The following is a 27,753-nucleotide window of genomic DNA, read 5'->3' as shown; positions in this document are numbered from 1 at the left end:
TACATGTTGGAATAGCTGCTGTGCTGTGTAGGCCTGCTGTGCAGCAGTGTTTGGAGGATTAAGGGTTAAGGTAATAGTCTTGAATCGCCTCAGGAAACTCTGGTCATCTTCTTCCAATGGTACAGCTGCCATCAGGTGAGCTGCAACCCAACACTCTTTTACCCTTAATACAGCTGAGTGCCTGCCGTAAATGCTCATGGATGATACAACCTTGGGACGGGGATGGGTGGGTTCACATGTCCCTTTATGTGTATGTGTCTGTGTTTACGTGTGTGCGCGTGTGTGGAGACGTTGGTGCCTTGGTATGAGTACAGCATGTGTGGAAACAAGGGCGCATAAGCAGGTGCCACATGGCACTGGATGTGTTAAACCAAGCTGAGGGTGGCTGCGGGGCTGGTGTGTGTTCCCAGCTGTCGGGGGAGAGGGTTATTGAGAAAGTGTGTGTGTGTGTGTGTGTGTGTGTGTGTGTGTGTGTGTGTGTGTGTGTGTGTGTGTGTGTGTGCATGTGCATGTGCACTGGGGGGGTTGAGAGCTTTGGCTCATGTGTGCCGGGCTTCTTCAAACATCCCCACTAAAATCCGACCTGATCCAAGCGTGGATAGCAAGGGACACACGCAACACATGTGCTCACACACATTCAAAATGTCCGGGTGCTCCATTTGCGTGACTGCCCATCAGCTGTCCTCAAGGATCAACTTCTCTTTCACTTGGGTCCAACTTTGACACTTTACTCTTCATCACCAGGCCTGCCCCTGCTCTGCAGATATAATAAATGTATCCAGCTGGGAGAGAGAATGCCGGATAATAGAAATCAGCCCGTCCTCATACCTAAGCATCAATCACCCCCTCATCAATAGGAATGTTCAGTATTACAAAAATCCCTGCTGCTCATATCCTAAACTATTTCAGTGCCGAAACATAGTTCTGTCAGGTGAATATCTCCAGGTATTGTAGCCTTGTCTCTCTAACGGTTTGCGACTTCAGCTGCAGATGGCAGGTCTTTTTTCTTTTCTTTTTTTTTTTAGGGGAGCTTTTTCACTCTACATTTCTGGTCCAGTAAAAGGCTTTTTCTCTTCATCTAGAGTGCTCATTTGTTTTGGCTCAGGCGCCAGATATTTTCTGTAGCTTTAGTCACAGCAGGAATGTGAACGCCCTAACTTGTAAGTTCGAAAGACCTACCTACCTCTACCGAGCTATTGTCTAAATATGGCATCTGATTTGCTAATTTTTTGCTGACCTTGTCCTCTGTCTCCGCATTTGATGAAGAACAGGTTACATCTGTGCGATGTAACTTGTGAATCTGTTATTGTGAAGGGGTGAACTAGCAGCATAAAGTGCGTATGCGTGCAGGGACCTGCCCGTCAGATGAGTAATAGGGGTTTTCTATGATTGGTTTTCCTGACTTGCATTGGTTTTACACAATACTGTCTAGTTTTGTATTTGGGAAAGCTATACAGTATTGTGTATAGTTTCATAGGAAGCAAATTCATACATCAGTCAAGCTGTAGACAATCAATGCATATTCATAATCAAATTTGGCCTGTCTGCAGCATGTAAGAAAATGGTTTTCTGCAAAACATTTTCATTGTCCAGTTAATCTTCTAAAAATCAGTGTTTATGATTGATGTGATTGTCTTCAGTTATTAAAAGGAAGCATGAGCCGTGTAAGAATTATAAATGTAACTTTTAAGTATTCACATTTAAGGTACAAGCCCTCTCAATTCTCAGAAACCTCATTCTTGCAGGTTTTTCCAGAAAGGAAAAGGCTATTCCTCGAAGTGTGCCGTGAGGCTGTATAGAATCTGCCGTAGTTTCAAATAAACATGAAGGCTTCGTCCAGATTAGAGCTGCTGTACATCACTTACTGCCATCATGATGTTGATGAGGAGTCAAGCGCTCTTCTTTCGACGTTTCACGTGAAGTTGCTTTATTAACTCACCAATAGCATCCCATGTTCAAGAACACGAAAGCAAGGTTAATTCACTTGTGCTTATTGGAGAAGCGCGCGCCATGCGTATCACTGTAAATGAGGCCATTCTCTGGTCCCGTTGGGCTTCAGAATTCACCCTGTCACACTCTTTCTTTTTGTGCTCTCTCTCTCAGTCCCCCCACAACTCTTTCTATTTAAAACCTATTTGGATGGTGTTCTGGGTGTCGTGACCTCGGGTGTATAGATGGAAGGGAGAGTCATGGGTCAGTGGCAGAAAGAGGAGAGAGGGAAAAGAGAAGAAGACCCTAGCTTGCGGAGCTCAGAGGGGATGTTTAATCCCTGCAGGACTGTCAGATGGCTTTGACAGAGCACAGGCACCAATTAGGCTGCGAGATTAGGGGGGTCTTTGTACTTCGGAAAATCTGCTGGATGGACCCCGTTTTTTTTTTGTTTTTTTTTTCTCATTTTTGCTTCCTCCCTGCCTTGGGTTTATGTCTTTACTGGGGCTCCTTGCCGTGCCTTGACTTTATCCCTCCTTCCTTCCTCTTCTAGTCTCAGCACTGCAACGACTTCCTCGAAACTCGTGCTTAACCCGGCCAGACGTTGAGAAGAAAGGATTAATACGGCAGCTCATCGGTCTGATTTTCGAGTGCGGGTAGGGTGCAGAACCAGTTTGCAGGCCACTAAGGTAGTGGAGTGGCAGTGGATGTTTACTGAGGTTCTGGGTGCCTGTTGGCGTGGATATGGAGCCAACCTGTTGGGCTGGGGGAGAGGGCTGTTCCCATCCTCAAACTTTGACGGTACAGTACTGGGGTTTGGGACAGACACGGGTTACATTGTAAATTTGAGTCACTTGACTGCTTTCAGATGCTGTTATTTGATGTATAGATGGTTAGACAAATTGCATATTGTCAAATTGCATATTATCAAAGTAAAGTGACACTGCCGATTTTGACATCTATTAAGTTTGGGTGTTGTGAATGCAGTTATACAAAGTATAGGATGGCATTTTGCCAGGGGACAGCATCTGCTTCATGCATATCTGTTTGTTGTTTTTACATAAAAGCCAGACTCCCTGGCACGAGCACCCCCCCGTCCCCGATGTGTATGGAGACACACGCACACACTGCTCCGACTGAGCACATGAAAACACACACACACACACACACACACACACACACACACACACACACACACTGCTCCGACTGAGCACATGAAAACAATGGCAGGAAGTACATTTGCCGAACATCCATTGTATCTCCCCATACATCCTTGTTTCCAGAGCAGGGTGCGGGTGATGGTGAAGGGATACCCAGGGTGGAGTGGGGAGATGTAGAGAAGACCCCCTGGTGCTCTTGGCCTTCTGATGAGGGGAGGGAAGGACCAGGGCAAGGGGTGGAGGAGGAGGATCTGTCTGGCCCTAGGCAGAGAGAGCTTAATCCTGCAGCCTTCTGCCGCCTGTCTGCTCAGCTCTGGAGCTTTTGAACTCTGTGGCCCGGAATTCCCCCTGTTGCTGACCTATGGTCGGCCTTGCTGTTTTACCTCTTATGGTTAGATTTTGGATTATGTAACCCGAAGCAGGTCCCAGATCAGTACACCGGGGAAACCTCTAGTGTGACTTGAAGTAACTTTGTTCTAGTCTCAGGGAGGGGCAAAGGGAGAAAGAGGACACAAGGACTGTTAACCTCAGGAATGCCACGGCCAACAATGGCAGTTTTCCTGGTTGATGCTGACAGAGAGAATAGTTATAGGGAGCTGTTTGTTCTGTGTGTGAGTGTGTATGCATTCATGTATGCGTGTGTGTTGTGCCATTTCAGATTTTACCATACTAATTATTTTCAAAGAGAGTCTTTTTGATGTATTTTGCATTTTTTTAGCCTGATGTTCAGTCGCCCCCTTCTGTGTTTCTGTCCTAAGGTTTGCCACCACCCTGACTGCCAAGACCTAAACAGCAAAAGCCCCCTTCACCTGTGTGAGTCATGTGACTCGCGCTGCCATTCTGAGACCTCAGACAACATGCACTTTGACCGGCATCCCCGATTCGACTTGCAACCCCAAGGTTGGCTTCCATATTTCTTCAATTGGTAGTGTCTCAGTCAAATACAACACATAAGCGACATTATCTATATCTTCTCGCTCTCTCGCTCTCTCTCTCTGTCTCTGTCTGTCTCTCTGTCTCTGTCTGTCTCTCTCTCTCTCTCTCTCTCTCTCTCTCTCTCATACTCACTAATTCATTCACAGACACACACACACACACACACACACACACACACACACACACACACACACACACACACACACACACAGACACGCTCAGAGTGTGATGTCAGACAAACTGGCAAGTTGTGACCACACAATGCAGATATCAAGTTTGCATAGTTTTCATCATTCTTGTCTAAATAAGGCACTAAATGTAAATCTTCCTCAAGCGTTACCTAACTTTTTCCTTTCCAAGATCCTTATCATGATCCTGACTTTATTACTCATAGATATTGCCTCCTGCTCGGTCTGTAAAGTTTGTTTGCTCATTGCCGTTTGCACGTTAAAGCTTTTCAGTAACGCTGAATCAAACTCTGTGTCAGGGTGACTTAGCAATATTAACATTTGACAATGAAGCGCAACTAAACCGGGGTCTAATAGACACAAATGGCTGCTATGTTTTCTTACCCTTAAGGCTCCGTCCTGGCTCGGAACGTTTCCACACGCTCCTGTCCCCCACGCACCAGCCCCCCCTCTGACTTGGAGGAAGAGGATGAAGGGGGCAATGACCGTGGGTGAGTAAACTTCTGTTATCTCAAACTTCGGTTACATCACGCCACTGTTCGTATACTGCTGCCTGTCGATGTGAGGTTTTTCCCCCCATTTACACCAGAGGACATAAAGGCCTGCAATGTGTGTTAACCTGCCAGTGATTTCAATTACTTAGAAAGTTGTGGTCGAATAAAGATGGCAACCATGTAACTGTCACCAAGATGTTTTCAATCGAGGTCTAATGAACTTTTGATATGTGAAGTGGGTGATAATCTGTGTGTGTGTTTGTTTGTCTGTTTGTTTTTTTCCCCAGGGAGCGTAAAACAGGGGGGATAAAGTTGGTAAAGAAGAAGCCAAGGAGACGACACACTGATGTAAGTATTTATACAGTACAGTACAGTACAGTACATACATACTACGGTGCGCAACAGAGAATAGTCTCCCAGCCCCCCTTCCCCACCCCCCAGGAAAAAACAGTTCCTTTGCTGTTGCTAGTTGGCAGGACAGCACAGGCCTAAATCCCGACGAACTGTTACACCAATTTCAATGTAAATACTATAGTTACTTCATCAGAAGTACACATATGGGGGCCTCTAATGATATCCAGCAGTGTGGGCACTGCATGCGGAGAGTTGTGCAACATGAAAGCGGCCACCATTCTCGGCGGACACACAGCAATTCCTCTGCAACAGTGATACAATGTTCTCTACCGAGCTGCTCCCCTGTCTGAGCCAAGCACTGTGGTTACAAAGAGCCCCCCTGTGGATCTGCCGAGAGCACACATACAGGTGGCCATGTCCTTTGGCAAGGGTATCGGTGTTGAATGGCTGGAATGTCTGGCAGTGATGACAGAGCTGAATGTGCTACTTTCCATTTAAGCTCATTTCAAGTGAAAATTTGCTATCATTCAGATTCATCTGCCACGGCAAACATGTTGCACATGCTCATGTTACTTATTTGTTCATGTCGCATGCATAGACCAAAAAGAAAAAAAAAATTTTTAGTCATCACATTTAGTTGTGCAACCCTCACGCTTGTGATCTCAAAGGGCTTTACATTGACATTACATTCACCAAAAGCAGGCAAATACAGTAAATGACAATGTACATAGTGACAAGGGAGGTGCCGCGGCAACGAACATCTATAGTTGATGATCACATCTGTGTATGACAACTTTATTTCCCTTGGGGGATAAAGGGTTTTTTTTGTATATAAGCCATCAGATTGTTGTGTGGAACTCCACTGTTTACAGAAATTCAAATGCATGCCAGGTAATTTGTGGTACCTGCATTAGGGCCTTAGTCCTATCCCTGTGAGCTAACAGAATGCCCTTTGCTTCCACAGGACCCCAGTAAGGAGTGCTTCAGCCTGAAGTTTGATCTTAACGTTGACATCGACACAGAAATTGTACCTGCTATGAAAAAGAAAACCTTAAGGTGAGAGGACAGGGACATTTTAATTGTCTGGAAAACCACAGAATTGATTCTGACTTGTCTGACATGTCTAAGAGAAACTTAAATAATCAGATCTTGCTTGATAATACAATCAGTCCCGCTTAAGTCAGACTCTTATAACTGGGACATCCCAAGAACTTGAGAGTTGTCCCGACAAAACTTGTATGTTTTTCATACCAATCCAACCTTGGATAAGTCAAGATCCTTCTTAACTGCATCACTGCTGTCGGTCCGAAGCCGTATTTCAATACTGTTTAGCTCAGTTTAGTGATGCACGGGTTGACGCAGAGTTTACCATCAATCCATCACGGGATGTGTCTGTGACTAGTTCATGACAGGCATTTGTCTGAACTGGGAGATTTATTTATCCACCAGTAAGAATAAGAGCGTATTAAAAAATGTCTGGAAAATGGACCAACCTAGAAATAAGAGATCTTTGTTCAATCCATCCAGAGGATGAAATAAATCATCAGCTGTGTTGTATGGTTACATGAAAAATCAAGAACACTGAAATAATGAATAAACGAGTAAAAATAATGTTGGCATTACAGAGGCCGTTGCTTGCCATATAAAAGGCATCCTACACGAGCAGGGGACAGAATTCACTGTCATGTCGTGTGTGAAGAAATGCTCTCCATGAAGCTTACAGAAAGAAGCTGTAAGTGTGAACGGAGATCACCAGTGGTGCCAGAAACGGAAAGAAAAAAAAATAAACAAAAGATTAAAAGAGCAATGTAGCCTATATATAATCCATTTTCAAAAAAACAACAGTATGTTTAATTAATAAACCATAATAGAATAATATTGACCTTAAAGTGAATTTAGAGTTAAAAAAAAAAGCATTTAAAATGTTCATAATTAAAAATGTGTGGTTGCGGGGCATCCGGGTAGTGTAGTGGTCTATTCCGTTGCCTACCAACATGAGGATCGTAGGTTTGAATCCCCATGTTATTTCCGGCTTTGTCGGACATCCCGGATGTAGGTATGTGTCCTGGTTGCTGCACTAGCACCTCCTCTGGTCAGTCGGGGCGCCTGTTCAGGGGGGAGGGGGAATTGGGGGGAATAGCTTGATCCTCCCATGCGCTACAATTCCTCACTGTCAGGTGAAAAGAAGCGGTTAGCGACTCCACATGTATCGGAGGAAGCATATGGTAATCTGCAGCCCTCCCCGGATCGGCAGAGGGGGTGGAGCAGTGACCGGGGCGGCTCGGATGAGTGGGGTAATTGGCCGGATACAATTGGGGAGAAACAAGGGAGATTTAACACTGATTGAATGATCTATATAAAACGCCTTTGTCACCAGAAAGGTAATCAAAGTGTTTATGTTTTAATAGGGAACTTCAGGCCCGTGTAATGTTTCTGAGTTGTCCATGTTGTTCTGTGTCACCAGAGAGGTCCTAGGTACAGTGTTTGAGAGGAAGGGCATTGAGCTGTCCCGAGTCGATCTATTCCTGGACCAGTCCAACACTCCACTGTCTCTCAATTTCGAGGCCTACCGTTTTGGTGGACACTACCTCAAAGTCAAAGGTAAACTTCACTCTTTTGTGTAGGTAATTCACCTGTTTCACCCCCTTAATTTTATCTGGAAAGCGGTGTGTGCAGAGCATTTCTTCAGAGCATTTCGCATCTTGATGTTCACAGCGCTTTAGAGACATATTTAAGCTAATGAGTGTGATAACGTTTCCAAAAAAATGACAAACTATTGTTCTCAGTATATTCTACTGTGGCCTGAGGATAAACAAGAATAAACAGTGTTTGGGCAGGACAAATGGCATAGGCTCAATTTCCTCTCACACCCACTTTTCAGACTAGAAGGAAAAAGGAGTGGACTGTGTCCTCACATCCTGTTAGAGCAGAGGGTGCAAAGCATGCAGTGCAGAATTTTGAAATACATCTTGTTAATCAGAAGCGGGTTTAACCATTGAAGTGTACCTCCGCTGTTAAGAATCCCCACGGACAAAACATGCCACTGCACATTTATCCCACCTTTTTATACCCACTGGACATGATGACAGTATCTGTTCCTTTTTTCTTGGAAGTTTGAAAGGAAACTGGGAATGGTGCCCCATGTCTTGGAGCAGTGCAAAAAAAAAAAATCAAAAACCCACAGTTGTCACAGTCTCAGGATTGAAGTCCAATATTCAGCCAATCGTGATGTAGATCCTGGGCCATATGACTGTTTTGTGCTGGAGATTCTTTTAAATCCCCACCCTCCCAATTCGCACCTCTTAACCGCAGTCAATACAATCCAGTCTGAACCACAGAGGTCGCAGTGTACTGTCGACAGCTGCTGGCTAATAGTCACATGCTTATAGTGGAGAGCAATGGGAAAGAGATTGACAGTGAAATATCATTTTGTTCTATTTTATTCCATTGTATTCTACTATGTCCTATGGTGCATTATCAGTTCAAACTTGTAGTTTAAGATGGGCTCAGTCAAATATAACTTTTAACATTGCATCTTCCTTTTAGAGATGTTTTTGGTTTTCTTTTATATGCGAGAACTGTCCTCACTTCCAATCTTCCAAAGTGACTGTTAAAAAATTTCTTGGGTTCAGTAAAGAGACACAGAAAACTGAAAGCTACCTGATTTATTTAGCTCGGCCGGGTGATGAGCTGAAAGTCGAGCAAGGTGTGAAAGACCTGCGATCCCTCAGCCTGCCTAACATGAAGCCCTCTGGAGGCCAAAGCCCTTACATCCTCACCCCGGGCAGTGAGAGAGTGGAGCATGGATCTTTGGGGCGGCGCGAAAGCATAGATCTTTTGGTAAGGACACCAACAGAATTCTCATAACTGCAATGGCAAGATCTTCTCTGACACTGACTCAAACTCCTATTACAGAGTGCAAACACACGCACACATATACACACACACACCCTGTCATTGCTACTTTTGTGTCACACCCTCTTTTTTCCGAGCTTTCACTCCCCCCTCTTGTCCCATGATGCCGAGGGCCAAAATGTAGCATCTCATGATAATCCAGTCATGATCTCATCATTTTCCATTACCTTTATCTGCCTGCACAGCAGAACACTGGGACTGTATTTCTGGGTTTGCTCTCAGTCCCTGTGTGTGTGTGTGTGGGGGGGGGGGTGCATGTGTTCTCACATTCCAGTCTGCTCTGTGCTGTGAGTCCAGTCCTTGGCACATAGACGGTGAGCTCACTCAGGAACAGTCTATGCCATTCTTGGTTTCCTGTGACTACAGGAAGTGCTTGCTTTGGCACTGATCAGAGCTGCTGAGAGAGGCCAACCTCAGGACTCTGGTGCTCTTGGCTGCAGAGTACTTAGCTAGAAAAATAGCTGCAAGCAGTTATCTGCTTCAACTTGTCACGTCTACGGACTGTTTTACCTGGGACTTGGGTGATCTCTGTCACTTGAATGATGAACATTGTTTTACTTTAGAACACTCTTTAACCTCAAAACTTATTATTGATAAGATACTCATCCCATTTTGTGGGAAACTCCATCAAATGCTTCTTATAGTAGCATGCTTATATGTAGCCTCCATGGTGATCAGACCCCTCACCTGGTGCCACTACTTATCCATTTAGGTCTACAGGGCTTAATGCTGAGTATTAATGCACTTTGTTTATGGCACTGTCAATGAAGCTTTTAACTCCTTCACAGCCTGTGCTCTGTATTTTCTTAAAACGTTGAGTCCATGGTTTGCATGCACTAGCTTTTTTGTATGACTAAATCAAGTCAATGGGTGTGATCCTTCTTTGAGGCAAGTCTAGGCCCAGTTAAAATGAGGTTAAACACGGTTGTGTGTGCACGCACGAATGGTACAGTCAGCGTAGCCCTGATGTCATCATGGCCCTGGGCTAGGAAACAAGTAGAGGCTCAGAGGTGAGGTTGGTGTTAAACAGCTTTTTACCTCTGTGTGACTAAGTCATCAGTCACACAACACTGTAGACGTAAATACTGGAGGTTTCGGGACAGTAATGCTAAATCACCTTACATCTTACTGCTCCATTGAAAGTGTTATATTTTATTGGTTCCTTCAAATACCAAATAATAAAATCTAATTCAGAGAGTGTTTTGAAAAGGTTTGAATTTTTAGTGAAAGTCCCCATGTTAAATGTAATGACTCATCGCTGACACTGATAAGTAATTTGCTCAAAACATAATGTAGATTGTATTTAAAATTATATTAGCAACTCATGTGCTGTCCTCAGGGGGGCAGTAGTGAGTTTCTCACTCAGATGAAAGTGGGTGTATATTAGAGATCTGACAGAAAAACAGGAGTAGACTGCTGACAGTAAATTTTTGTTCTCTTTATTCGAACTGTATGTGGTAGGGCAGGGTTGCTAAAAGAGGACAATTTCTGTGTGCAAAACTATTCGTAAGACATGGATCCTTCAGACATTTTAACTTTGGACCACAAGAGATTTAATTTCTTGCCAATGGATCAGGCGTGTTGCTAAAATCTGTCACTCAGCATAAACATTATGAGGCCAAGCTAGGGTTTTTTTGGGTTTTTTTCGTAGATGGAGTGGTGCCAGTTACCACAAAGTGCATACATGTTTATTTTTTAGATGCGAAGCACCTCATAAACCTGCCTTGTAACTCACTCACACACTCACTCATGTTTAGCGGGCTGAAGATTCTCAGCAAATGGAGCTGACCACATTTATAGTACCAGGGGTGCTATGTAAGATTGATGCTTTGCATCAGTGACTTTGTTCAGAAGATTAGATAGTTTCCCAGTGACCAGAATCCACCAATTCTTATCTTTTTGTTATAGAGGGAAGGCCTTTGATTAAATGGGTTAATGTAATGTTCATTATTGTGGGCATGTTACATTTTATTGTTATGAACAACGTTGTGATATATGGTTGATTTGGATAGATTATTATATAATGGGTAGACTGAGCAGTCTGAACACATTCCTCATGCTGATAACGCCCATAAACCACTTTTGCGTGTCTGTGCATTACACCTGTTGCACCATTAGATAATAAGGCATAGCAATGCATCCCTTTGGCCCCCACTATATTAATTACACAATACAGGATCTGCAAGCTAACGGGAAACATGTTTCATGTTGACCCATATCTAGTTCCAGTCATAACCTCAGGTAGCTTATGACTGGAACTAGATATGGGTTAGGTTGTCATTAAAGATGAACAGTCTACAACTTTACTTTTGATATCATTGATGTGTGTGGATGAGCAAAGTCAGTCAACCCTCATTGTAGAAATTATTGTTTTCTGCAACCTCAGCATGATCAAGTGCCATCACATAACTTGCCCAAACCAACTCTTAATTTCTCAAAGCCTTAGTCACAAACATGGTGTAATCCTTTTTCCCCTGCCTGTTTGCTATATTAAAACAATGAGCATCCAGTGCCAGGGCTTGGGTTGATAATAACAGCAGGAACAATTTTGTATCACAGCTTCTCACAGACACAAGCCTTTTGATAAATGGTAAATAAATGGTAAATGGACTGCATTTATATAGCACTTTTCTAGTCTACCAACCACTCATAATGCTTTACAGTGTACACCTCACATTTTCCCAGCCACACACACATTCATACACTGATGGTGGAGGCTGCCATGCAAGGTGCCAACCTGCTCATCCAGAACAGTTAAGGTTCAGTGTCTTACACAAGGATACTTGAACTTGCTCTCCGCAGGAGCTCAGGATCAAACCAGCGGCCTTCCAATTACTAGACCATCCGCTCTACTCCCTGATCTATGCCTCCCCAGTGTTTTCCGTTTCTTTAGAAAAAGAAACTCCACAGCCTTTACAGTCAACTCTTTTACAACATGTAATAAAGATAGATCAGCAATCTGAGACCACGTGGTTTTCCTTAAGCCTCTGCAGTTATTGCAGCACCCGTGGAACTGCCTTTCCATGTTAATATCGTTGCCATAGTAACACAAATAAAACGCACAAATAAAACACTATACAGACAAGCAATTTATCCTGGTCTGTCATGTAGCCTAAACACTTTAGTGGTTTGTACAACAGTACAACTCAGTCGCCTAACAAAATAGAGTTGGAAATCCAAAATTGATTTTATTTTGATGTATCGGCTGCAAATCTACGATGGGGATCATATCACAGAATTTGCATTTCAGGCAAGGTTGGACTGCGTCATGGCTCCAACGCATCCGTCACAGTGTGGAGTTGTCTTCACATGCATGCATGACTGATGGAGCGACACCCTCTGCTGTCATAGTGCTGAAAACTAGGGGGTGATTACATAAAAGTCTCGATGACAGGATGGCTAGCAGGAACCCAATCTCAACTGCTTCCCCATTACAACTCCTTTAAGGTAATTTTAACTCCCAATTTTATGTAGCCTAGCTCGGTGAGAGAAAGAGGAAGGGAGTGAGAAATCTGCTGGCATGGCCTCAGGGGCGGAAGACTTTGTTATGTAACAGACAGGAGAGGTAGATAGTATTGTTTCATAATAGACAAAGGCCAAGTTTTGGCAGAGTTAACCCACATAAAAAAAACAAAAAGTCTCCATTGTATGAGGGCTACATCTTGATTAAGCCGGCTGGTGTGAGAATTTTGTGCACATCTAGTCCTCTCTCAGAATTCACTGAACCTCAAAGTCACCTGAAAGCATGCATCTCCTCTGCTGCTGAGGAAGAGAAGTCATGAATGATATTGCATTTGTTTATGTATTTTCATAACTTCCTACAGCGCATACAATGGATTTACAACGCTCTGTTTAGAAAGCAGGAAGAAATTGGCAGAAGTGGTTCTCATTATTCGTTTCTTCTTTTTCAAACAGTGACATTTGTTTTGTCTTGCACATACGCCGCTCAGGATGATAATTGGGTGCTTGCCATCAGTAGGGATGGTGTCTCGACCACGTTTTCACATTCAACATTTGCCAGTTTGAATGACAGTGGTGGCCTCAAGTGCCTTCCTTGCCACATTTTTGTGGCTAGTCAAGAAAAAGTACTCAATTCATCTAAAATATGAGATATTCCACTAAACACTAAGCAAATATTGTCAACAGTGTGAGAGGTGTCAGCTATTCAGATGATAAGATGTTGGTAAAAAATAATAGTTTTGCAAACACGCTTATCGTTGTGTGGTTGAATTTTTATATCTGATATTTTAGTTAGTTCAGGGTTTATTGGCTCAGCTATTATCAAAGAACCGACTCATGACCGGTAATTGCGAAGACTTTTATTCTTGGTGATTTGAGGAACAGATTTATTTTACTGCACATTTTACTGTACATCATCAGTTATCAGCATCTTGACTACTCTGCAGTTTACATCAAAGAAGGTAGAATCAGTTCATCCGGATACAACGTTTATTGACATACGTTTCATCCCTCATCTAAGTGTCATGTTCAGACTGAAAAGGTCACTTAGATGAGGGATGAAACGTATCTGTCAATAAACGTTGTATCTGGATGAACTGATTCAACCTTCTTTGATTTTCTTACCTGGATTATTGAGCATGCATCAAGACATCTGCAGTTTGTGTTTTCATCGAAATAAAATGTTTCATTGTTTTAAATATCCAAGTCATTATAGAAACTAAAAATCTTCAAAAATGATTAGAAATGGTTGATTGTGCAACTTTCTAGATGCCTAAATATGTGTGAAATTTGGCTGGCATGTTTTTAAGATGGTCTAGTCAAATGTTTAATGGTGTTAGCTTGCTATATCTGCCACACAAGGTATGGGAGGAGCTAAAAGCTGCAGCTCTGCTGAGAAGGCTGTAAAGGTGTATGGCTGCAGCACAGAGTGTACATGAGAGAGCGGTGCTCCTGTGAATGTCTGTGTGTGGGTGTGGTTTGTGTGTGGGGGGTGTGCGTGTATTTGAGACAAAGAACCTCTCGTTTTGCCTAAGGTGGAGATTATTGCAGGGCAAGAGCACACATGGTGTCACAATTCATTTACGAACAGTGTGTGTGACCTTAACCCACAATGCACTATACCTGCATGATCAGGTAGTCTTTGAGGAAGCACACTGCCACAGCGGCCAAAGAGGGGACATATAGACGCTCCGACATGCTAGTCTGTCCTCTCCTCACTTTCCCTGGATTATGCTCATTTTTTCTCCACTCTCTCCAATGGGATCTCTTTGACCTGTGGATTTAACAGCCCACAGCAAACTCCATCATTTGTAGTCATTTGTCCCATGCTTGGTATTCTGCCTGTAGAGTTGGACTTCATTTTTGAGGGTGAAATGGTGCGTTTTAGTCGCCTGTCATCGTGGCGCAGCTGGGATCTGCTGCACGTGGACTCTGAGATACCTGAGTCACCCCCACACCGTAAACCCACACCGAATGACTGTCAGGTGAGGTAGATATGGTGGCATCTTTTCTCCTTGAGATTTAGTATATGTATTATTAGAGACTAATTATATGATAGTGTGATAACACGCCAATTCTGTTGGAATCGGTGTCTTGATTTTTTTTTTTTTATTTGTGTGCTTAGTTATCATTGTTAATACAAAATAGCCTTTTCTAATCATTTAATCTATAAACTATAATTATCATTGTTAATACTAGAAATTGCCTTTTCTAGTCATTTAATCTATAACATGAGTTTCTTTGATGTTTTATTGTTATTGTTAAAATGACTTTGTCTGCTTGTGTTAGTGTGCTTGTATGAGTGAGTGTTTGTGTATTAGAATAGTGCAGTGATACTGGCAGAACCTGCATCCTGTGCTGACATGTTTGGGGTCCCATTACTTTAAACAGCCGCAGTGATGGGGTCAAGTGATAAGTTTTGTTTTCACAACACTCATCTGCCACCTCAGGCTGAAAGTCTTTGTTTTTTTCCACTGTTGTTATCATAGTAGGGCCTTCATTTTGGAGGAAAACCAGTGAACTACAATGGCCTTGAGAGGGTGATGTGTGTGTGCGTGTGTGTGTGTTGACCATGGGGGGTTGCACTCCTGTCCTATTTCTTGGTCATACACGTGACATGCTGGTGTGTGCGCACGCATGTGTGTGTGTGTGGGCGGGCTGTGCACAAGTTGTGATGGATACGTGTATCAGGAAGGTTAGTGTCGAACTGTTTCCCCATCGTTAATCAGCCCACCTGATCAAGGGGAGTCATTATCTGACCAACACAAACAAAGGCAGTAGCACAGGGGAGAGAGAGGAGCAAGAGGATGAGAGGGGAGAGAGATCCTGCTCTGTGTGTGTGTGTGTGTGTGTGTGTGTGTGTGTGTGTGTGTGTGTGTGTGTGTGTGTGTGTGTGTGTTAGAGAGAGAGAAACTGAGGGGAGAGAGAGAGGTCTTGCTCTGTGTGTGTGTGTGTGTGTGTGTGTGTGTGTGTGTGTGTGTTAGAGAGAGAGAGAGAGAGAGAGAGAGAGAGAGAGAGAGAGAGAGAGAGAGAGAGAGAGGAGGAAGAGAGTGACCCTGGTCTGTGTGACCACTTAGTTTCAATCCAAGCCTTTCCCATCAGGGAGGGCTTAGTTAAAGATTTTTCCTTGCCTCGCCAAGGTTAATGCCACAAACAATGGTGATAAGATAAGGTTCTGAGCAGACACAAGACTTGATATCATTAACCTGACTGGCCCCACTAGCCCCACTGCACCAGCACCTGTTCCCATAGTTTATCAGTATTGTAATGAGATAGATGTCAGGATGTTGCTACCACCTCTACAAACTAAGCGGTGTACACAGGAGAGACGAGAGAAACATTGTAAATATGATTAGTTAAGGGAGACCAGACCGGCCTTCCTTAGTTATATTTGCTGCTACTCTTAGAAGTTGGTCCTATTGTGAGGCATCAACTGAACTAGTGTGTGTCAGGATGATTGCCTGTTGGATATGACTACCCAAGGTTATACTAAGTTGAAGGTTTTTAGATGTCTACTCTTTCAAGACTACATTTAAAGGAGGGTGTGCACTTGGTCTTAACTACTGAGAGTTATGCAGTCTACCAAATTTGCTGAAACAAGTAAACAAAGGGAATTTCCCGTATGGTCAGCAGGCGTTTGTTTCCTCGTCTAGGTCAACTAGCATTGGGTTGTTTATAGGTCTCTGGGCAAAACAGTGATGAAAGATTGCGTGCGGTTTATCACAGATTATCTTCTACACAACACTTGCAACAAAACACCGATACTGATCAAATAGATTTGCAAATGTAATTTTCAGTTAGGTTTAGCGAGGGGCTATTTACAACAACAAAAAATGTGAAGTTAATTTGAAATCAGTTTTATACCAGATGGCAAAACAGACTGACTGATGATTTCTGAACGTGATGTTCTCGTGTTAAAACATTGCCAGACCAAAAGTGTAAGCCTGTTAAGTCTGTAAAGTGACCCACCAGTATTGTCTGTTTGAAGCCGCATGTTTATCAGCCACATTTCACCACTTCATGTCAACCATACATGAAAGCGCAAGAAGATAAAGAAACTTGTGTTTGATCAAAAAGGGGTTAGTGGCAAATTTGTATTCTTAAGGTAGTTATCTTATCAGGCACTGTAAAACATCAACTTAACATGGCCACTTATACGTTATTCTGCTTGTCCTATATATCGTGGGTCACAAATGAATTTATTTTGGCATTTTTGATTAGACAGGGGCAGTGAAAGACAGACAGAAAATGTGGGGGAGTCGGTGACATGCAACAAAAGTTGCTGGCTGGAATCAAACCGGTGACCATGTGGCCATGTGGTATACGCTATAGCCATTCGGCTACGGAGTTGCTCCCTACAAAGGAAAAATTTCAGGTCTTTATTAAACGCTCATCCCTAAGATTGTGCTGTGCATCAGTGAATTTGTTCAGAAGATTAGGTAATTGCCCAAAGACCAGAATCCACCAAATCCTATCTTTTTGTCATAGAGGTAAGACCTTTGCTTAAATGGGTTAATGTAATGTTCATTATTGTGGGCATGTTACATTTTATTATCAACAAAGTTGTGATATATGGTTGATTTGGATAGATTATTATGTGATGGGTAGGATGAGCAGTCTGAACACATTACTCATGCTGATAACACCCATGAACCACTTTTGCGTGTCTGTGCATTACACCTGTTGCACCATTAGATAGTAAGGCAATGCATGGAACAATGCATCCTTTTGGCCCCCACTATTTCAATTATGCAAACACAGATCTGGAAGCTAAATGGAAACGTCTTTCATGTTGACCCATATCTAGTTCCAGTCATAACTTACCCTGACCCATGTAAGCTAGGTTATGACTGGAACTAGATATGGGTTAGGTTGTCACTGAAGATGAACTGTCTACAACTTTACATATCATTGATGTGCGTGGACGAGCAAAATGGGTCAACGCTCATTGTAGAAATTATTATTTTCTGCATCCTCTGCATGATCAAGTGCCATCACATAACTTGCCCAAACCAACTCCAATTCCTTAAAGCCTTAGTCACAAAACATAACTTGCCCAAACCAACTCCAATTTCTTAAAGCCTTAGTCACAAAACTGATGTAATCCTTTTTCCCCTGCCTGTTTGATATATTAAAACAATGAGCGTCCAACAAAGGTCGCCGGCTGGAATCGAACCGGTGACCATGTGGCCATGTGGTATATACGCTGTAGCCATTCGGCTATGGAGGCACTCTCTACAAATGAAAATTTTCACAGTTCTTCATTAAACGCTCATCCCTAAAAAAAAAAAAATGTGTTGTTCACAAGGATGTTTTCTAGACTGTCCTGGACTCACTGGCAGACGGTAAAACAAAAGAGCAGATAGAGGGGCGTTTGTAGAGGTGCTCTACTGATTATGGAGAAGATAACCACAGTCGTCACATGAAGATCGAGCATCACAAGGTCTGTCTTAGCCTGGCAACTTCGAAATCCAAAAGTAAGCCAAACCTTATTTAAAAGTCTCTTTGATCTTTCTGAACCAGGCATTTTTCTTGCATGTAAAGGGGAAGTGAAAATAGTCACTAAATAATTTAATCAGTTTATCTAATCATTTGTACTACACTTTGAGTAAACATTTAAACTACTGCTAAACTACGCCTTTAACATTGTTCAATAAATGTGTTCCACTGCACAGTTTGGCATCATGCAGTCATGTTTCATGCCTCCCCTCCGCTAACCGTCTGCAAACAAAACCAAGTGGAACCAGTAACATCCTCCCTGTTATTCTCAGTAACCAGCCTGCAGAAGAAGTACAATGCTTTAAGTACTTGGGCACAATTATTGATCATACTCACCAGCTTTTGACGAGAATGCAGAGCCAATCAGCGATTTTTATTTATTTATTTATTTTAAATCAGGAAGCTGAGGAGCTTGGGCGTTAGCCAAGACAGACTTGAAATGGCATAAAGGAACCTGGTTGAAAGCATTTTATCTTTTTTTTTTTCAGATTTTCCCCCTTTTTTTCTCCCCAGTTGTACCCAGCCAATTACCCCACTCTTCCAGGCCATCCCAATCACTGCTCCACTCCCTCTGCTGATCCGGGGAGGGCTGCAGACTACCACATGCCTCCTCCGATACATGTGGAGTCGCCAGCCACTTCTTTTCACCTGACAGTGAGGAGTTTCACCAGGGGGACGTAGTGTGTGGGAGGATCACGCTATTACCCCATAGTTCCCCCTCCCCCCTGAACAGGCACTCCAACCGACCAGAGGAGGCGCTAGTGCAGCAACAAGGGCAGATACCCACATCATTTACCTTTATTTAACCAGGTTAGTCGCATTGAGATTAAAATCTCTTTTACGAGAGAGACCTGGCCAGGAATGGCAGCAGTACATCATGTTGGCAGGCAGCAGACCAAAGATGTAACCCTATTCTTCTGTCTGTCAGCCCGAACACCCCTTGAACAGTCTCTGCGTTGTGTTATTTTTTAATGTATATTGAGTCTGGGGCAGACAAAGGGAGATGACAGTTGTACAGCCGGGAGACAGGAGTCCTGATGGTGGTTGAAGCAGAGCAGGTTTTCTACATCCAGCTTCCCACCCGCAGGCATGGCCAGTTATGTCTGTAGGGACACCCGACCAAGCCGGAGATAACACGGGGATTTGAACCGGCGATCCCCATGTTGGCAGGCAACAGACTAGACCGCTACACTACCCAGATGCCAGCATTTTATCATTTAACATAGCAGCTTGGTATGGCAACTTCCGTGTAGAGCAGAAACAAGCTCTCCAAAATTGTTACCATTGCAGGGAAGGTGATTGGCAAGTCACAAAACAACTTTGCAATATATTTGACAGTGCTGTACACAAGAAGGCCAAACGTATCACTGCGAATACTTCATACCCACTACAATCAGAGTTTGAGCTGCTCCCTTCTGGCCGTCGATTCAGGGTCCCAAGGGCCAGCCAGAGCACATAAAAGTCTTTTATTCCCTATGCCATACAGGCATTGAACACCGAACGACTGGATCAGGGAACAGTTATTTTGTAAGATTTGCTCTCTGGTGTTATTTATACAACCTATTTGCTGTCACCTGACTATTTGCACGATTCTATGTTGTATATTTTGTATGTTTTTAATGATGTGTCGTGCTGTGTGTAATGTATATGGGAGAAGCCAAAGACAAATTTCTACTGAGATGGACAATGAGTCAGTTTCCTGTGGAGAAACCCTGGCATTGAGTTAATAGTATCAGTCCGTTGAAAGCAAAAAATATAAATTCCCATTCCCATGATGCTTGGCTAAAATGAATTCAAATGATTTAGGAGAAAACAAAACCGAGTTTTGTTGGGACAGCGGGGGTAAGCAGGTTACAATGTCATCATGTATCTTGGCTGAGGGGTGGAGGTCACCATCGGGGTACGGAAACGTATCACTGCAGATACTTCATACCCACTACAATCAGAGTTTGAGCTGCTCCCTTCTGGCCGTCAATTCAGGGTCCCAAGGGCCAGCCAGAGCACATAAAAGTCTTTTATTCCCTATGCCATACAGGCATTGAACACCGAACGACTGGATCAGGGAACAGTTGTTATTTTGTAAGATTTGCTCTCTGGTGTTATTTATACAACCTATTAGCTGTCACCTGACTATTTGCACGATTCTATGTTGTATATTTTGTATGTTTTTAATGATGTGTTGTGCTGTGTGTAATGTATATGGGAGAAGCCAAAGACAAATTTCTACTGAGATGGACAATAAAGTCAGTTTCCTGTGGAGAAACCCTGGCATTGAGTTAATAGTATCAATCCGTTGAAAGCAAAAAATATAAATTCCCATTCCCATGATGCCTGGCTAAAATGAATTCGAATAATTTAGGAGAAAACAAAACCGAATTTTGTTGGGACAGCGGGGATAAGCAGGTTACAATTTCATCATGTATCTTGGCTGAGGGGTGGAGGTCACCATCGGGGTACGGAAACGGGATGTCAGAGGCAGCTAAACAAAAGGCGAGACACCAGCAGAACAGTTGGCATCTCTAAAGCACCAGGATGTGTGTTGTACCCGGAGAATCCCCCACAAGCTGTTACTGGCTACACCCACTAACATGTAGATGAGTCTCTCTCTCTCTCTCTCTCTCTGGCTCTCTTTTTATTTTGATCCCGCCTCCTCTTTCCTGTCCAACACAATGGGGCAGGATCCTCGGGGTTGCTATGACATCAGGCCAGTGTCTGAGAGAAATGCAGGCAGGCTGGGCGGCTCAGTGAGTAGTCTTCACCTCTCACTGTTTGGACGGAGGGATAACTCAGCCATATCTCCCAGTTCAAAGAGAAGCTGCGATCAGGTCAAAGTCGGGGACAGCTGGGCACGCCAGTCATAGACCAACAGCCTTTTGGCAGTCAACTTTTTAAGCGACCAGGACCCTGTTGGTTAAACTGGGGACGTCAAGTTCAACTAAAATTTTCTCGATGGGGGAGAAACCCCTTCGTCACTGCAGCTGTCGATCCCTCAGACCAGTCTGACCTGTCGTCAAAATTGTGGACACGCAAAAAAGTGTGTGGACGTGTGTATTGTGCAGTGGACGAGGTGGGGGGGGAGGGAGCGAGAAGTTGTGAGAGCACAGCAGCTGGCACCAGTATGGGCTGCTATCCATGACTCCCATTGAAGGATTAGGATGGTTTTTGTTACTTTTGACATGCCTCTGGCTTCAGTGGTGAGTACTGTTTTTTTTTTTTTTTTTTGGTGGGACATTTGTTAGATGTTATTCTTCTGTCCAAGGCATAGAAACATCCAGTGTCCGTGAATTTGGTTAATGCAGTGTGTCTTGTCAAAAAGATTTTCAAAGACCTGCAGCGTCATGTGCACTTGTTTGGTCTGTGCCATCTTATATGAAACTCAGCATGGGCGATTTGACAGGACTTTGATTTTGTTTGATTTGAATCTGCAGAAATGTCCTGAAACTGTTGCAAAGCTGTTATTTTGCTAAACAAAATCTGATTTGTGGTTGTGTAAATGTCCGTCTCTGGTTTTAGGTCATTTTTATTAAGTTAAAGAATCCACACCCTCCACACACACACACACACACACACACACACACACACACACACACACACACACACACACATATGCATGCAAAAACGTGCAACACACGAGAACCCCACCCCTAGAGATTCCCTACCACAATAGATACTGGGGCATTTTTGGAATAATTCCTGAGCTCAGTAATACACCGTCAGTAGCACAAGGTTCAGAGTACTCCTATTTGTCTCCAGAGCTGGGACACTTCCTGACACCTGTGTCCTTGTCCCATTGGCCCAGATTCCCTGTGAAATCCCCCTAACAGGCCTATAAGTTTTCCCCTTACTAAAGCAACTCTAAACATAGACCAGGGGATTGTCCAACTTTCCATTTTTCTTCACCGCTTTCTACTTTTTCTCTCATAAGCAATGTACTAAATTGCAGTCAGTTCCCTTTCGTTGCTCGTGCTTGTTAAAAGAAAAAGAAAAAAAAGGTTAACATCCCAAAACGGTTTTAATTGGTTCTAGGAAACCCTTTTCATTCTTCTTGTAAAACCCCATGTGGACCATTTTTGATCTACAAAGGACTGGTGGTTTCCCACCTGAAAAGGAGGACCAAGGGCAACCCCATGTAATGCAAAAGAATTAAGTAGAACCGTGCACAATATTTACATTTCACACACAAACACATGCACTACACACGTTTCCTGATAAGTCTTTATCGAGAAGGTTCAGGAAACTTGTGTACCTCTGATTGACTTAGTGATGCACAACCACACTGGAAAAAATGTTTATTTTAAGTCTGCTTGTGCACGTGCATTTTCACCATTGATTTAATATGAGTAATTCACAAGCTATCAGGTTGGTTAAGCTTTCCTTGATCGTCATTCTGTGACGGTAGACACATTATCCGAGTCCCAAAATCTTTTGTCCATCTTGAAAAATGTCATTGGAGAGGGCCTGTCAGTTTGGACAACAACTGGTGTCCTGGAATGCATGTTCTTTGTGACTGTGTTTGCAGAGAGCAAGGTTATTTGTTTGTGTGTGTCGTGGTGGAGGCGTCAGTGGCTTGACTTTTACTGACTCCCCACCAGCAGATTCCTTGCCACTGACACTCCAGCAGTGAAAACAACTGCTTCCTCAGATACTGAGGTGGCCCCTGTTTGTTTGCTTTGCTGGTACTCGTAAAGTGGATTGAGATTGCATGTGTGAGGGCACACGACATGGCCTGCTGACAGAGTAACAATGGAGGTGGAACAATGGCCAGACCCCGGCTGCCTGTTCTTATGGAACAACCCCCCCCACCTTTCCATTTGTTCCTTGTGATGTAACGTGCATTTACTCCGAGGAAGTGGCATTCCTTCCCTCTCCTGTTTGTGTCTGATTGAACGGCCATTAGAATAGCTTTAACGGTCTTGTTGATGTCACCCCCTCAAACCCTCCCTCTCCCGAATTCCCCTCTGATTTCCTGTTTATCCTGTCTCTGTATATATATTCTCTTTCCTTCATTCTCTTTCCTTCATTGTCTATCTTTCCATCCGTCTCACCGGAGTTTTTTTCCACTCAGGTGATGTCATCATGCCAATTTATTCAGCTATACATTTTCCTCTCATCTTTTTTGTTTCCTTTCTGTTCACTCTCCTTGACATCATGCAAATTTTGATGATCTTTTTTTCTTTTCTTTTTTTTTCTTTTTTTTTTTATTTTTATTTTTTTTGCCTCTCAGGGTCAGGCGCGACGGAGGAAGAACATGACAGAGTTCCTGGGAGAGACCAACATCCCAACCCCAGATTCTCTTGGACAGATCAGTGGCTCCCTGCCCAGCGTCGGAGCCGGGCCCGACAGCTGGAAGAACCGCGCCGCCAGCCGCTTCAGTGGCTTCTTCAGCTCCAGTGCCGGAGCAGGAGCATTTGGCAAAGTAAGAGGCACCAATCAGACTGATGCAATCAAGTCCGGTTTTAGGAATTCTGTGTTTGGTTAGGTGCCAAAAAGAAATATTGGACCCCTGTTTGTGAAAACAAAAACATGGTCAAAGTTGTGAAGGGTTGCCCAGACTTAGCTCAGACGGGAAAAAAAACAGAAGCTAGTGGACAATTTAGGCGGACGGAAGGTCATCTCTACTGACCAAGTGAGATCATTTCCCCTCAAAGCCTCCTGAGTTGTTGGCTTGCGCACTTTCCTCTACACAAGGAAGTCCAGTGGCTATTGAAGTGAGTCGATGGAACAAGCGTTTACATATTTACTTAACTCTACTCAGTGTGTTATTTGCTAAAAACTCTCACCATGTACAAAAAAAAAAAAACCCTAAACGTTAAATATTACCCCGAAGGTTTTGGTAACAATCTCCTGCATTTATCCCAACTCACATACATGGCCGGCCACACAGGCACGCGCACACATACAGCCATTGTCCACTCACTCCGGAGGTCACGTCCTACACAGTAGAAGATGTGGGACAGAGACAGTATCTGTCAGTCACATGTCAGCACCCGACTCATCTCTATTCACCCTGTGCTGCCCCTTAACCCCCTCAGGGCCAGGCCAGGAACCCTCCACTAGGACCCTTCCCCTCACATTCTCCACAAAGCAAGGGGTAAGCCATGCCAGGGGCCTATAATCATATGGTCTTTGAAAAGGTTGGCTAATTCTGCTAAATCATGTTAGGTTTACCTGTAATGCTATAAAGAAAATGCAAACGTTCAAGTGACTTGAATCTAATCAATGAACTTTGATCAGTGCTGTTATCAGACGGTTTATGATATGGGTCCTAACAGCAAGCCACTGGTTCCTGTGCCTCCCCCCAGAGAGTGTCTCTTGCCCTGCTCCCCCTGCCTCTATTGTTGTCTCTTCTAACTGGTCTCAATACACAGAGCTCATTTTCATAACTACATAAGGCTTGCCAGACTGAATAGCAGCAAGCAGTGTATTTAAGAATTCAGGCGCCTGTCAGGACAGGATTTACATGCTAATGTGTGGGCTCGTCCTCACTTACAGTTTGAGTGGAACAATAAACCCCCGCAAAAAAGACAGAGATTGACAGTTGGTGTTTCCTCTCTTGTCGTGGTCATGCTGTTGCCTTGTTTAAAGAATAATTTGACCTTCTTTAATTGACCTATCTGGCAAAGCTCTCGAGTGATGTGTTTGTAATTCCTTTTTCTTTCTCTTTTTCTCTCTCTCTCTCTCTCTCACAGGAGGCCGATCGTGTGGAGCAACTCCAGAACAAGCTCCACTCTTATACCTTGTTTGGGCTGCCCAAGGTGCCACAGCAGCTCTCCTTCCACCAGGATTCCTGGGAGGAGGAGGAGGAGGAAGAGGAGACCAACCTAACACTGGAGGACAGTTGGCAGATGCTGCTTGACAACCCAGAGGTAGAACACAAGCACACAAACGTTAGAATGTGCAGCATTTGGACGAGCATGTATAAACAGTCCTTTTTAACAAAGCCCTTCCATACAATTACACACATTAGCTGCACACTTAAGACGTGATTCTTCCATACTTGATAATTGTGGTTGCTCTTCCTAACCACTGGCGTGCATTACACTCTTTAATATTTGTCTGCCTTGTTGAGTCTCTCTGTCACACCCATCCTGATGTATGCCTCGCCCGGCATATGGCAGATAGATCAATTATATCAGCTATTTAGACAACTGCTTTAGGTGGCAGGAACTATGCATGTCTGAAGGAAAGATGACGCCTCTTCCTGGCTGTAGCCGCTTGTCAGCTGCTATAATGCATGAATGACTAATAAAGATAACTAGGGAGAGAGATGGCATTACTTAACTGCATACCTTGTGCTCAGGCTGTGCTCAGGCTGCTCAGGCTGTTATATAATCCACATTACCATCTGGATTACTGGACAGTGGGGGGAACTAGTAGTTTAGTTGTTGTCTCAGTGTGTGTGTGTGGGGGGGATAATATACTGTATGCTTTAGGATTAAGGGTTTGTTGAAACATCAGTCAAACCCACTCAGTGTTTGAGTTTTATCTGGATCTTCCAAATCATCTCTATGTGTACCCTGTGAGTAGTTGCTGTGGTAACAGTGAGGTGGCCAGGATAATATAAGTAGTCTATAAGCTATAAAGATGTGTGGTAGTATTCACCATTTTATCCAACTTGCACTGTAATGTGAAGGGAAGTGTGTATAACTTTTTTGTGTTTGTGTGTTTGTATCTATGTGTAGGCATTAACAAGGCGACAGTTCCACCAGCAAGAGGCAATATGGGAGTTGCTGCACACCGAGGCTACCTATATCAAGAAACTCAGAGTCATCACAGATGTAAGTGTAGCTATCATGCAAAAAGAACTACTGTACTGTCCTGTCACAATGCAAAGATAAGATACTGATATATGTCTTGCCATTGTGTAAGGTTAGTTAGCTTACTGTGTTGTACTCTTAAACACAAAAATGTTTGTCTTAGCATGTTTCATGGAACACAGTAAACTTTTATCGTGTTTATTTTTTACATTTATTGCAGCCTGTTGTCTCATTTGACAGGGTCATCACTGCATCTTATCTGAATGTGAAGTCTTTAAAGATTGCTTACTTAAGAGTTCCTATATCCACTCTGTCCCTTTTCAGCTTTTCCTTTGCGGGCTGCTGAACCTGCAGGAGAGTGGACTACTCACAGAGGTGGAGCCCACAAAGCTTTTCAGTAACATCCAGGACATAGTCCACCTCCACACAGCCCTGTGGAACCAGGTGATGCTCCCTACCCTGGAAAAGGCCAGGCAGGCCAGGGCGCTTCTGGATCCTACGGACCTCTACCATGGTTTCAGAACGGTCAGTTGATGTTACACCATAAATGTGCACTAACTTGATTTTTATATATATATATATATATATATATATATATATATATATATATATATATATATATATATATATATATATATACCTAGACTTAGTTTAGTTTGCTAGATAAGAAAGGCCTTACTCACCCTTACTGATCTTTACTCTGTGACCAATGAGGGACCTCTGTGAGGGAAATACAATTTTTATACTAGACATTAAAAAGAAACCATTTCAATGAGTGTCTTTACAGCAGATGCACATTAACAATGAAATATAGAGCTGTTCAGATGCCTTGAGTTTTATGTTATGTAAAACCTTAACACTGCAGCAAAGTTTTGCAGATTATTAGCATGCAAACACCAAGAGTTTGTTTACCCTTGGTTTTTTACTTTTTTTGTTATTTTCTGTCATGATATTTCCTGTATTTATGTATACAGAGATAAATGTTGACAGGACTTGAAAATGAGAATGACACATCTCGAATGTAGCCTTCACTGGGATGTCAGCTAGTGTCCAAAATACCCATGCGCATGCCAATAAACTCAGAACACAACTAGTCTAGAAATAGGTTGGCAAACATCTTTTCCATAAATTCATTCCATCAAATGAAATAATGGGTTCCGATGTAGTGCTTCCCATCCACTCTTGGCAAGTGACCATAATTAGTTTTTTTAAGGGTACCCCCCCCCCCACACACACACACACATTTCTCTTTATTTCTCTTTATGATACTGGTGCTATCTCTGACACGTCTTTGTTTTTCTATTTAGCTTGGCTCCAGGTTTGAGCCCTACATCCGTTATTGCATGGAGGAAGAAGCCTGTATGGAGTACATGCGCACACTTCTCAGGGACAATGAGCTCTTCAGGATCTATGTCACAGTAAGTGACTCGTTGCTTTTTGACCGTCTCCTAAAAACGCAAAGGAGATTTTCCTGTGTTGGCCTTTTGTTTATCCGAGTACTAACGAACTCTTGCTTTGTAGTCCCCAAAACTCTGATGTAAACTCTACTAAAATGTCGACATCCATTTGTGTATCCTCCATCAGTGGGCAGAAACCCATAAGCAGTGTAACCGTCTAAAGCTAGCTGACATGTTGGCGAAGCCGCACCAGAGACTGACCAAATACCCCCTACTGCTAAAGAGTGTTCTCAAGAAGACGGATGAATCATCAGCCCGTGACATTGTCAACAGCATGGTGAGGGCAGCAGGGCGACTTTTGGTAGCAATAAGTAGGAAATGACACTGCAATACCTATCATGCTGTAATATGGAATTACTAAAAGTAGATGTAGTATGTGTTTTTTGATGGTCATCTACTTATGGTTAATAAATGGAATGGGGTGGGGGGGTTTTTCTGAAGGTGGCCATTGTGGTGGGCTTCATCAATGGCGTTGATGCCCAGATGCACCAGCGACAGGAGCAACAGAAGTTAGCCACCATCTCTGCCCGCATAGAATCCTACGAAGCAGTAGAGGGCAGCAGCGAAGAGGTGGAAAAGGTGAAAATGCGTTTCTTTCTAAAATT

At 43.3% G+C, this 27,753-nt stretch overlaps 1 protein-coding gene across 6 annotated transcripts in view; it reads left to right on the top strand.

Moving 5' to 3' along the window:
* Window positions 1-27,753, top strand: part of plekhg5b (pleckstrin homology domain containing, family G (with RhoGef domain) member 5b) — a 55,143-nt gene that overhangs the window by 21,848 nt on the left and 5,542 nt on the right. For 2 of the 6 annotated variants that reach the window (XM_056273579.1, XM_056273581.1), the window contains exons 2-14: window positions 3,848-3,989; window positions 4,605-4,704; window positions 4,995-5,055; window positions 6,026-6,117; window positions 7,526-7,662; window positions 8,735-8,901; window positions 23,159-23,350; window positions 24,624-24,800; window positions 25,617-25,712; window positions 26,016-26,216; window positions 26,999-27,109; window positions 27,276-27,425; window positions 27,590-27,727. In XM_056273579.1, coding sequence (XP_056129554.1) covers window positions 3,947-3,989; window positions 4,605-4,704; window positions 4,995-5,055; window positions 6,026-6,117; window positions 7,526-7,662; window positions 8,735-8,901; window positions 23,159-23,350; window positions 24,624-24,800; window positions 25,617-25,712; window positions 26,016-26,216; window positions 26,999-27,109; window positions 27,276-27,425; window positions 27,590-27,727 — 1,665 coding nt within the window. In that variant the 5' untranslated portion in view covers window positions 3,848-3,946. Of the gene's footprint in view, window positions 1-2,713; window positions 2,731-3,847; window positions 3,990-4,604; window positions 4,705-4,994; window positions 5,056-6,025; window positions 6,118-7,525; window positions 7,663-8,734; window positions 8,902-17,827; window positions 17,913-20,659; window positions 21,129-23,158; window positions 23,351-24,623; window positions 24,801-25,616; window positions 25,713-26,015; window positions 26,217-26,998; window positions 27,110-27,275; window positions 27,426-27,589; window positions 27,728-27,753 lie in introns of those variants that run through there. The other 4 variants (XM_056273580.1, XM_056273584.1, XM_056273583.1 and 1 more) reach the window with 4 other exon arrangements.

Source organism: Lampris incognitus, chromosome 2, assembly GCF_029633865.1.
Source record: "Lampris incognitus isolate fLamInc1 chromosome 2, fLamInc1.hap2, whole genome shotgun sequence".
NCBI classification, from domain to species: Eukaryota; Metazoa; Chordata; class Actinopteri; order Lampriformes; family Lampridae; genus Lampris; species Lampris incognitus.
Note: the sequence above shows the minus strand (reverse complement) of the source record. Positions and strands in the feature narration are given on the sequence as shown.